Source organism: Rhinolophus sinicus, linkage group LG13 (assembly GCF_036562045.2).
Source record: "Rhinolophus sinicus isolate RSC01 linkage group LG13, ASM3656204v1, whole genome shotgun sequence".
NCBI lineage: Eukaryota > Metazoa > Chordata > Mammalia > Chiroptera > Rhinolophidae > Rhinolophus > Rhinolophus sinicus.
The window spans coordinates 273,652-286,038 of NC_133762.1; the positions used below are offsets into that span (position 1 = coordinate 273,652).

A 12,387-nucleotide genomic window follows, 5' to 3' on the forward strand; every position below is an offset into this window, starting at 1 on the left:
AAGAAAGAGAATCTATGACAACTGGGTCAAGGGCAGGTGTCTGGGAGGTGGCTTTCATTGGCTCTACAGAGACAGAGGAACTAATGAAGGACAGAGGCAAAAAGCAGGGAGTGGAAACTTCTTTAGAGGCTAGGTATCTTTTGGCTACCTTAGCCTTGAGGAGTTTGGTTGTCTCGCGGTTGGTGGGGTAGAAATCATATCCAGTTTAACATGCTCAATGCATTATCTTTAATACAGAGATGTTTGCGGTTGAATATATAATATCATGTGTACTTTGTTTTTCAATTCAGATGATGGAGCAGCTTCATCCCCTGACCTGGGGGACTTGTCTCCTGAAGGGCCGCAGCCTCCCATGATCCTCCTGCAGCAGTTGCTGGCCTCGGCCACCCAGCCGTCTCCAGTCAAGGCCATATTTGACAAACAGGAGCTTGAGGTACAGTCGGCATCCTTGGCAGTTATAGTCCGGCACACAATTTGTTGTGAACCACTTTTTTCCTAGATGTATATTTTCTTAAGGATATATTCTGAATTTTAAATGACATGTCAAAAACCTGTTTGTCATAGAACATTATAATACTAGGTAGAGAACGAAGGGGTTGAAGTTTCACCTGATTTTGAATTTGTGTGAATTAACTAGATTCAGCATGGGTTACACACTCAAATATTCATAGAGGATTTTTTCCCAGGAAATACTGCCCCTGAAGCAGCTCATTAGACCTGACTGTTGCACTGGCTGGTTTGTTTCCCTCAGTCCATTGCTTTCTGGGACACACGGTGCTGCCGCCAGGCTCTGGGAGCTCACCCTGGTGCGCTGCCCCAGTAGCTCGTGCGTGGGGCTGAGGGCACAGGCCCATGGAAGAGATGACATGTGACCCGGTCTGAGGGCAATGGGAACTTTCGAGGCCTGAGACATGGAGGACTAGATATCCTTTTTGGCCGGTGAGCTCAGTTGGTTAGAGCGCGACGCTAATAACACCAGGGTTACCTGTTCGATCCCCGCATGCGCCACTGTGAGCTGCACCCTCCTTAAAAATAATAATAATAATAATAGGAATCCTCAGGGGAGCTGAGGTTCAGAGTGAACAGGCAGCTGCCTCTGGCCAACTGATGGAATGACTGACAGTTATCCCTGAGTGAGACGGTGGGGCGCAATGGGAGAAGGCAAGAAATAGTGGGCATGGGGTAGGGAGGGAGGAAGGTGCAGTATCTTCTCTGGCCTGGCCTGAACGCCAACTACTTGTTAGGTCTGAAGACCTCTAAGATGACAGGTCAGGTTAAAGTAGTTGCAGCATGGCCCTTCCTCCAGTCACCTGTAGAGATAGAGGACACTGAGCAATTAGGACTGTGTTGGGCAACCCAGAATCACGCTGGGTGGTGCCCAGTGTTAAAGGGAGACTGAGAAGGAAACAGAGTTGTTCTTTCGGGATGGGAAGGGCTGCTGTACCAAAGAGAGCTCTTCCATTGTTTTGTGTCCTTTGATTCTGATGGAAATTCAACCAGCATCCTTACTGTTCTGGAGGAAGTGTCTTTCCCCTCTGGCTGCATTTAGTACTTACTGTTTTTCTTTGGTTTTCTGCAGTTTGACTGAGATGTGCCTATGTGTGTTTTCCATCCTCCTGCAGTGTGCTTAGGTTATTTACGCCTCTGGCTTAATCCCCCTCTCCCCCTCCACAACAAACTAGGAAACTTTTTGACTGTTACATTTTTTCCTGTCCTGTGGGCGTTTTTTTTTTTTTTTTTTTTTTAATATTTTTTGTTTTAAGATTTTATTGGAGAAGGTGAACAGACTTTATTGGGGAACAGTGTGTACTTCTGGGATTTTTTCTTTCAAGTCAAGTTGCTGTCTTTTCAATCTTAGTTGTGGAGGGTGCAGCTCAGCTCCAGGTACAGTTGCCGTTGCTAGTTGCAGGGGGCACAGCCCACCATCCCTTGCGGAAGTCGAACCGGCAACCTTGTGGTTGAGAGAACGCGCTCCAACCAACTGAGCCATCAGAGAGCTCAGCAGCAGCTCAGCTCAAGGTGCCGTGTTCAATCTTAGTCGCAGGAGGTGGAGCCCACCATCCCTTGTGGGAGTTGAGGAGTCGAACCGGCACCCTTGTGGTTGAGAGCCCACTGGCCCATGTGGGAATCGAACCGGCAGCCTTCAGTGTTAGGAGTGCAGAGCTCTAACCGTCTGAGCCACCGGGCTGGCTCCCCCCCCCTTTTTTTTTTAGTACTACTTATTAGTATTAAAAAATTTTCTGTTTATTTTTTAAGTCTTTTTCTCTTGGTTTAATCAGCTTGGTTAATTTTATTGATGTTTTTAGGGTCAGTATTCTGCTTTTTTTTTTTTTTTTCCTACAGTGACTTTTTTTTTTTTTTAATTAAATTTATTGGGGTGACAATTGTTAGTAAAATTACATAGATTTCAGGTGTACAATTCTGTATTACATCATCTATAAATCCCATTGTATGTTCATCACCCAGAGTCAGTTCTTCCATCACCATATATTCGATCCCCCTTACCCTCACCTCCCCCCCACCCCCCTTACCCTCTGGCAACCACTAAACTATTGTCTGTGTCTATGAGTTTCTGTTTCTCATTTGTTTGTCTTGTTCTTTTGTTGTTTTTGGTTTATATACCACATATCAGTGAAATCACATGGTTCTCTGCTTTTTCTGTCTGACTTGTTTCGCTCAGCATTACTCTCTCAAGATCCATCCATGTTGTCACAAATGTTCCTATATCATCTTTTCTCACTGCGAATAGTATTCCATTGTGTATATGTACCACAACTTCTTTATCCATTCATCTATCGAAGGACATTTTGGTTGTTTCCATGTCTTGGCCACCGTAAACAAAGCTGCAATGAACATTGGAGCACACGTGTCTTTATCTCTAAATGTTTTCAGATTTTTTGGGTAGATACCCAGGAGAGGGATTGCTGGGTCATACGGCAATTCTATTCGTAATTCTTTGAGGAACCTCCACACTGCCTTCCATAACGGCTGCACCAGTCTGCATTCCCACCAACAGTGTATGAGGGTTCCTTTTTCTCCACAACCTCTCCAACATTTGTTACTATTTGTCTTGTTGATGATAGCCATTCTGACTGGGGTGAGGTGATATCTCATTGTGGTTTTGATTTGCATTTCTCTGATGATTAGTGATGTTGAGCATTTTTTCATATGTTTATTTGCCATTTGTATGTCCTCTTTGGAGAAATGTCTCTTCAAGTCCTCTGCCCATTTTTCAATTGGGTTGTTTGTTTTTTTGTTGTTGAGTTGCATGAGTTCCTTGTATATTCTGGATACTAGCCCCTTATCGGAGGCACTGTTAGCAAAAATCTTCTCCCATTCAGTTGGTGGCCTCTTTATTTTGTCAATGGTTTCTTTTGCTGTGCAGAAGCTTTTAAGTTTCATATAGTCCCATTCGTTTATTTTAGCTTTTACTTCCATTGCCTTTGGAGTCAAGTTCATAAAATGCTCTTTGAACCCAAGGTCCATAAGTTTAGTACCTATGTTTTCTTCTATGCAGTTTATTGTGTCAGGTCTTATGCTTAAGTCTTTGATCCATTTTGAATTAACTTTGGTACATGGTGACAAATAGCAGTCCAGTTTCATTCTTTTGCACGTGGCTATCCAATTCTCCCAGCACCATTTATTGAAGAGGCTGTCTTTGCTCCATTGTATGTTTTAGCTTCTTTGTCAAAAATTATCTGTCCATATTTATGTGGTTTTATTTCTGGGTTCTCAATTCTATTCCATTGGTCTATGTGTCTGTTTTTCTGCCAATACCATGCTGTTTTGATTATTGTGGCCCTGTAGTACAGGCCAAAGTCAGGAAGTGTGATACCTCCATTATAGTTCTTTTTCTTAAGATTGCTTTGGCTATTCGGGGTCTTTTGTGGTTCCAAACAAATCTGATGATTTTTGTTCTATTTCTTTAAAATATGCCATTGGGATTTTGATGGGGATTGCATTGAATCTGTATATTGCTTTGGGTAATATGGCCATTTTAACTATGTTGATTCTTCCAATCCATGAGCACGGAATGTCTTTCCATTTCTTTGTGTCTTCTTCAATTTCTTTCAAAAATGTCTTATAGTTTTCAGCATATAGGTCTTTCACATCCTTGGTTAAGTTTATTCCTAGGTATTTTATTCTTTTTGCTGCAATTGCAAAAGGAATTGTTTTTTGTATTTCTTTTTCTGAGATTTCATTGTTAGTATATAGGAAGGCAATGGACTTTTGTGCGTTGATTTTGTAGTCCGCAACTTTACTGTATTCGTTGATTGTTTCTAATAGCTTTTTGGTGGAGTCTTTAGGGTTTTCTATATATAGCATCATGTCATCTGCAAGAGTGATAATTTAACTTCTTCATTCCCAATTTGGATGCCTTTTATTTCTTTCTCTTGCCTGATTGCTCTGGCAAGGACTTCCAACACTATGTTGAAAAGCAGAGGTGATAGGGGACATCCCTGTCGTGTTCCTGAACGTAGAGCAAAGGGCTTCAGTTTTCTCCATTAATTATGAGATTAGCAGAGGGCTTGTCATATATGGCCTTTATTATGTTAAGGTATTTTCCTTCTATACCCATTTTATTAAGTGTTTTAATCATAAATGGATGTTGTATCTTGTCAAATGCTTTTTCTGCATCAATTGATATAATCATATGATTTTTGTCCTTTATTTTGTTTATGTGATGTATCACATTGATGGATTCTTGGATGTTGAACCATCCTTGTGCCCGAGGATGAACCCCACTTGGTCGTGATGAATAATCTTTTTAATGCATTGTTGTATTCGATTTGCTAGAATTTTATTTAGGATTTTTGCATCGGTATTCATTAGAGATATTGGTCTGTAGTTTTCTTTTTTGTGCTGTCCTTACCAGGTTTTGGTATCAGGGTAATGTTGGCCTCATAAAATGAGTTAGGGAGTACTGTCTCTTCTTCAATTTTTGGAAGAGTTTGTGCAGAATTGGTATTAGATCCTCTTTGAAGGTTTGGTAGAATTCACTAGTGAAGCCATCTGGTCCCGGACTTTTGCTTTTGGGAAGGTTTTGGATGACTGATTCAATTTAGTTACTGGTGATCGGTCTGTTTAGATTTTCCAGTTCTTCATGGTTCAGCCTTGGAAGGCTATATGTTTCTAAGAACTTGTCCATTTCTTCTAGGTTGTTGAATTTGGTGGCATATAGTCCTTCATAGTATTCTTGGATGATCCTTTGTATTTCTGTGGTGTCCGTGATAACTTCCCTTTTACGTTTCTGATTTTGTTAATCAGTGTCTTCTCTCTTTTATCTTAGTAAGTCTAGCCAAGGGTTTGTCAATTTTGTTAATCTTTTCAAAGAACCAGCTCTTTGTCACATTAATTTTTTCTATTGTCTTTTTGTTCTCTATTTCATTTATTTCTGCTTTAATTTTTATTATTTCCTTTCTTCTGCTGACCTTGGGTTTTACTTGTTCTTCTTTTTCTAGTTCTTTAAGGTGTAACATGAGGTTATTTATTTGGGAGTTTTCTTGTTTCTTGAGATAGGCCTGTAATGAGATAAATTTCCCTCTTAAAACTGCTTTCGCTGCATCCCAAAAATTTTGGTAGGATGTATTTTCATTGTCATTTGTTTCTATGTATCTTTTGATCTCTCCTCTAATTTCTTCTTTGACCCAGTCCTTCTTTAAAAGTATGTTGTTTAATCTCCATGTATTTGTGTTATTTCCGCTTTCTTTTTACAGTTGATATCCAATTTCAAAGCCTTGTGATCAGAGAATATGCATGGTATGATTTCAATCTTCTTAAATTTGTTGAGACTGATTTTATGTCCCAATATATGGTCTATCCTTGAGAATGTTCCGTGTACACTAGAAAAGAATGTATAGTCTGATGTTTTAGGATGAAGTGCTCTATAAATGTCAATTATGTCCATTTCATCTAATGTGTCATTTAGGGCTACTATTTCGTTATTTATTTTCTGTTTGGATGATCTATCCATAGCTGTCAATGATGTATTTAAGTCCCCTAGTATAATTGTGTTTTGGTCAATTTCTCCCTTTAGTTCTGTTAGTAGTTGCTTGGCCTGATTGGGGGCATAAATAATGATGACTGTTATGTTTTCTTGTTGTACAGTCCCCTTCACCATTATGAAATGTCCATCTTTATCTCTTGTTATCTTTTTCACCTTGAAGTCTGTTTCATCTGATATCATTATGGCTACACCTGATTTTCTCTGGGTACCATTTGCTTGGAGTGTCAATTTCCACCCTTTCACTTTGAGTCTATGCTTGTCCTTGTAGCTGAGATGTGTCTCTTGGAGACAGCATATGGTTGGGTTTAGTTTTTTGATCCAATCTGCTACTCTGTGCCTTTTTATTGGTGAGTTCAGTCCATTTACATTTAGGGTGATTATTGATATGTGAGGATTTCCTGTCATTCTATCTTTAGTTTTCTGGTAAGGCTGTGTCTCCATTGTTTCTTTGCCTTTTTGTTGTTGTCTATTATTTCTGTGTGGTGGTATTCTATGATGTTTCCCTCTGTTTCTTCTTTTATTTCAGTATATATTTCAATTCTGGATTTATTTTGAGTGGTTACCCTTAAGTTTATGTAAAAGAAAGTTTGATATTTCGAGTATTCCATTTTTTCAGTTCGCTTACTTTCTCCATTCCCGTATTCCGGTTCAGGCTTTTACTCTCCCCCTTTTTGAGTTTTGGTTGCCACAAATTGTCCCTGTTGATGGTGGTCGAATAGCCTCCTTTAGTATTTCTTGTAGTGCAGGTCGTGTATTAGAAAATTCCCTCAGCTTCTGTATGTCTGGAAAGGTCTTTATTCCTCCTTCATATCTAAAGGATATCTTTGCTGGATATATTATTCTTGGCTCATGATTTCTCTCTTTCAATAGTTTGAATATTTGGTTCCACTCCCTCCTGGCTTGTAGAGTTTCTGCTGAAAAATCTGATGATAATCTAATGGGCTTTCCTTTGTAAGTTACCGTCTTCTTTTCCCTGGCTGCCTTGAGGATTCTTTCTTTGTCGTTGATTTTAGACAGCTTCAATACAATGTGCCTTGGAGAAGGCCTGTTGGGATTGAGGTAACTAGGTGTTCTATTTGCTTCTTGGATTCGAGGGTCCAGTTCTGTCCACAAATTTGGGAAGTTCTCATCGACAATTTGTTTGAATATATTCTCTGTTCCCTTCTCTCTTTCTTCTCCTTCTGGTATGCCCATTATTCTTATATTGCTCTTTCTGATGGAGTCAGAAAGTTCTTGTAGAGTTCTTTCATTTCCTTTAAGTCTCAAGTCTCTTTCTTCTTCTCTCTGTGTCATTTCCAGGTTTCTATCTTCGATGTCACTGATTCTTTCCTCCATCTGGTCAACTCTACTACCTAAGCTGGTTATTTCATTCTTAATTTCTTCTATTGAGTTCTTAATCTCCAGAAATTCTATTTGGTTCTTTTTAAAGATTTCAATCTCTTTCGTACAATGCTCATGCTGTTCTTTGATTGAGTTTCTGAGTTCCTTTAACTGCCTATCTGTGTTTTCTTGTATCTCGTTGAGTTTTTTCAGAACTGCAATCTTGAATTCTCTGTCATTTAAGTCACATATTTCTGTATCTTTAAGTGCCTTCTCTGGAGATTTTTCACTTTCTTTCTGAGCTATCTTGTTGCCTTGGTTATTCATGGCGATTACTGGTTTACTATTTCTCTTCCTAGACATCTACAGGAGTGGCTTCTGCAACAGGTTGATAGAAAGCGGTCTTTCTTTTGTTTGCCAGTACTTGTTGGTAGAATGTTTTATTATTTCTCCAACTGCAACTTATTTTTCTTCTCCCACACAGTAGTGCTATGTTTTCTCTGCACTATTCCAACTTCTCACACAATGGGGGATTCCCTGGGAGAGGCTTCTCCTCTGTTAATAGTTCGTCTAGGTCACAGGGCGCAGTGTCCCGGTGGGTATGCGGAGAGCTTTTGATGTTCCAAAGCTCTTCCAGCTCCTGATTCAGAGCCCGTAGGTTTCAGCAGTTCTGTTTACTCCTGCAGGGATCCGCCCAGATAGGTGGGGTCAGAGGCGGGGTGAGTTGTGAGAGGTGGCCCAGAGCAATGGCGGCAACCACCACCACAGCCGGTCCTGCTTCCACAGCTCTCTCCCCTTTGCTGGAACTAGTTGGGCTGTGAAATTGTGTTTGCAGTCCACAGTTCTCAAAACAGCAAATTTTCTGTTGTTTTGATCTGACACTGCTACTGTTTCGCTTTTAGCACCGGGCAGGTGGGGGCGGGGCGAGCTCTGGGAGGGGAGGGAGGGGGCGGCTAGTCTCAGTGCCTAAGGCTCCGTTCTCTGCTAGGCAGTGCGGGCTTAAACCACCGTTTTCAGCCTTTTTCCCTCAGTCTTTTCTCCGAGGTCTCTGCCGTGAGCGTTGGGTTCAGCCGTGTTATATGCTGTCCCCTCAGCCCTGTGGGCCACAAGCGGAGCCCTAGCAGTCCGATCTCCCGCAGCTGCGGTAGTTCCGGGAAGCAGCAAGCTGGGCGCACTGAGCTAGGTCTGCGTCCTCCGCCCGGGCGTCTCCGTCTCCGCGCCCTTCTCCTCCCTTTCCTCCTCCCTCCACTCGCGCGAATCTCCCACCTGTAGGTGATTTCAGTCGGTAGTGGACCTCTTCGTGTTGCCTGTGTGCTGTGCAGGGAGTCCTTTGTGGAGTTTTTGTTGTTCGATTCGTTGTAAATTCCAGGGGAGCTTTACAGAGGCTCACCTCACGCCGCCATTTTTTTAGTCAGTATTCTGCTTTGTCAGGTCTAATTTACTGTAAGCCATCCAAGAAATTCTTTATATTTTCAGATCTCATATTTTCATTAGGTTCTTATATTATAGTTTTATAGCTCTCCTGATAGTTTCCATCTCTTCACCCTTTATATCTTTTACTGTATATTTGAAAATATATTTGTGATAGTTATGTTAATTTTTTTGTTTGCTAGTTCTAACACCTGGGCCACCAGTGGTCTGCTACTATTGGCGGTTTTTTCTCTTGATTGTAGTCAGTTACTGGTTCTTCTTCTTCACATATCTAATGATTTTTATAGTATTTCATATGTTTTGGATGTTACATTGTATCTAGGTTCTGTCAGCTTCTTCTGGAGAATTTGAGATTTCATTCTTGCAGATAGTTTAGTACTTGGCATTTTTCCTCAGTCCTGTGGAGGCTTGGTTCTAGACTCTTATGCCCTTAGTTCTGATTCCTGGTCTCTAATGCTATGGGTTTAGAATCTCTTCTGGGGTTTTAGTGGAATCTCTACGTCTTGATCAACTTCCTCCAATGGGGTTGGACTTGGACCTCAGACTGTCTGCCCTGCACTGGTAGCTGTAGACTTCCCTCTAGCTTTTCAGCTGTTCTTCATGCTGCATTCTTCAGAAACTCACACATGCTCAACCCGTGGAATCAGCCTCGGGTTTGAGGTGGTCTGTGTGCACATTTTGTGGTTTCTTCCTCACTTCTAATTGCTCTCGTAGACCTGAATTCCAGTCTCTGACTGCAGCTCAGTAACACTGCTTCTGTCAGCAGCTTGCCTGCTGGCTTTCTTTGTGGCCATGGGTTGTCCCTGTTCAGTTTTGATTGCTTTGGCTGTTCTTCAGGCCATCAAACAGTTTTAAAAGTCTTTTTTTCTTTTTTCAATCTTTTGTCCAGAGTTCGTAGTTATTATCAAGCAGAGGCTTAGTCCAGTACAGCCTGACTCCCCATTCCCAGAACTCCTTGCTCAATCTTATTCTGAAACGTGAGCTGTTAGAATGAAGCCTGTCCCTTCCAAGTTACTCAGACTTCACAGCAAAACCCTAGGCTTTCCACACCTCCTAAGCACTGGAACCTCAACAGGACTTATTTCTTCCTAGTTCCTCTGTCACAGGCTGAGTTCAAACAAACAGGAAGTGCTAGGGCCCATGGGAGCATCTGCAGATGAGGCCAGCATTGCAAGGGGGTCAGGGAAGACGGCAGCCACGCTCATGGACTCATCCCAGTTCCCTGTATTATTTCCCTTCTCTTGCACCATGTTTAACCCTCAGAGTTGACTGGGTGGCCATGTCTGCGTTGTCTTTGGCTTGTCTGAAGGGAGAGAGTGGGACACTGGTCACGGGGAGGGGTCTGCGTGTGCCAGGCAGGAGCTGAAGGTACTTTGGATCTTTCCTCTGTATTTAAGTATGAAAGTGGTTTTTGTTGTCTTTGACACTTTTTATCCATTCACTTACACACACACACACACACACACAGGCCCCAGAGTATCCACCATTCCTTCCGGGTTTCGAGTCTTCCAGGCCTGCTCTGGGCCAGGCCGCTCTGGCTCTTGCAACCCACCCTGCTGACCCTCATGGTCGCCACCTCCCTTCAGCCACGTGTGTGGGCCGGCAGGGCTCTCAGCTGTTGTGCGGAGTAGTCCCCTGTGCCTGTGTAAGAGGTGTTGATTCCCTCCCGGGTGGGAACCCATGCCTGGGACTTTGGTTCTGGGAGCACGCTCCCTAGGCCACCCTCCTTCTCTAACCCTGGTGAGGACAGGCAACCTCCACAACAGACCTTTAGGTTCCCGTTCCGAATGCTGGTTAGAAAGGCCAGCCGTCAGCAAAGTGGTAGCTTCTGGGAAGGCAGGTGAAGAGACAGGCTGCCCGGGTTCAAATCCTGACTCCACCTAGGTGACCTTAGGCCTCAGTTTCCTTATCTGTAAATATGAGTTTCAAATGTGCAAATCGATGTGAATCACCTATACTACAGTAGTGTCTGGCATGTATTGAGCATTATGTAAGTGTAAAGTTTTATTCCAAATACTTTACTGGACAAGCAGGTTATCAATACTATGCTTGAAGTCACCTTTCTGATATTGTTAACATGATTACAAGATGCGTCCTCCCCTCTCAATTACCAAGAAACCTTCTCTCCTTTGCCTGCATGTTTCACCGTCCTTCCTGACTTCCTGACCACAAGGCACTGCCCCAGAGCAGTGTCACATATAAGAGGAAGCCTAACGTTTTGAGGTGTTAAGTTACTGAAGTGCAGCTGTCACTGCACATTCGGCTAGTGATGGCTCTGCCAGTATTTCCTTCCTTTGTGCAGATTGTTCAATATACAAAAGGGCCTTACTTTTACTAATTGGACAAAAATAACCTTTAAGTAGTTCATCAAAGAGAGGGTTTGTTTAGGAAAATAAAACAAAACCACTATAGCAGTGTGGGAACACACACCTTTCGGCCAGCAGTCCATGTGCAAAAGAGCGATCATTCAAGATGGGCCCCCTGCATACACTCCCCACAGGAAGTTAGAATCATAAAGTTTAACAGGATGTTGAGACTAGAGAGTAACTGGAATCCCAGCTCTAGCCATAGACCTCCCAACTCCCTGGTCTGTTTCCTTAAAGTACCAGTTTGCTTTTATCACTTTGAAAAAAAATCAAATTAGAACTGCATATGTGAGTCTGGATTTTCTGTACTTCTGCACTGCCGTTCCTAGCAGAAGTCCGTAATTTGCACATTCTTAGATTTGTGTAAGTCACCTGACCAGCAGTCTCCTGCTGTGCCCTCATTTCCCAGGCTGCCGCGCTGGCCGTGTGTCAGTGTCTGGCCGTGGAGTCCACTCGCCCGTCGAGCCCAGCGTTTGAAGACTGTGGCTGCAGCGAGGCCATGGCACCCATGCCCGCGCAGCATGTGCGCCCCATCCGAGCAAAGAAACGCAGGCAGCCGCCCGCCCCTGCCCAGCCGGTGGTGGTTCAGCTCATGGAAATGGGGTTTCCCAGGAGGAGCATCGAGTCTGCGCTGACGTCGCTTGCTGGTGCCTCCGGGAATGCTGCTGGCTTGCCAGGTAGTGCGGTGTCCGTGTGGGCGTGCCACGCAGTGTGCCCATGTGTAGGTTTTCCTGCAAGGCTAGTGTCAGGCCGCGTGTCCTCACCATGTACTTGCTCACAGGCGTGGAGGCCTTGGTGGGGTGGCTGCTGGACCACGCTGACGTGCAGGTCACAGATGTCTCGGACGCAGACACAGGGTCTGAGGAGTGTTCTGACGAGGACCTGGTGGAGGACGTGGACGACGTGGCCTACGCTGTGGTCAGTGCTGACTGCGTGCCGTCCCTCTGCCTGTGCCTCAGTTACCTTTAGCGTAAGACAGACCCTTGTTCCAACATCACGTGCTGTCCCTCTGCCTGTGCCCCCACCCTGCACTTGCTCCACTGGCCTCTGCAGTTCCGGGCACCCCGGGAATCTGCTCGGTGCTGACTGGGTCTTCTGGGCCTCATTTACCTTTAGCGTAAGACAGACCCTGTTCCAACATCGCATGACTTTGGGAAGCCACTAGAAGACGCTATTAAAAAGTCATGTCTCATACGACATGTTGATGTCTGATCTGAGTAAATTCTGTCACGGGATTCATTGGCAAATGCCTGAGAAATTTTC

At 43.5% G+C, this 12,387-nt stretch overlaps 1 protein-coding gene across 4 annotated transcripts in view; it reads left to right on the forward strand.

Moving 5' to 3' along the window:
• Positions 1-12,387, forward strand: part of HERC2 (HECT and RLD domain containing E3 ubiquitin protein ligase 2) — a 154,051-nt gene that overhangs the window by 83,341 nt on the left and 58,323 nt on the right. For all 4 annotated transcript variants that reach the window (XM_019753190.2, XM_019753191.2, XM_019753192.2 and 1 more), the window contains exons 45-47: positions 291-433; positions 11,534-11,801; positions 11,906-12,042. In XM_019753190.2, coding sequence (XP_019608749.2) covers positions 291-433; positions 11,534-11,801; positions 11,906-12,042 — 548 coding nt within the window. The remainder of the gene's footprint in view (positions 1-290; positions 434-11,533; positions 11,802-11,905; positions 12,043-12,387) is intronic.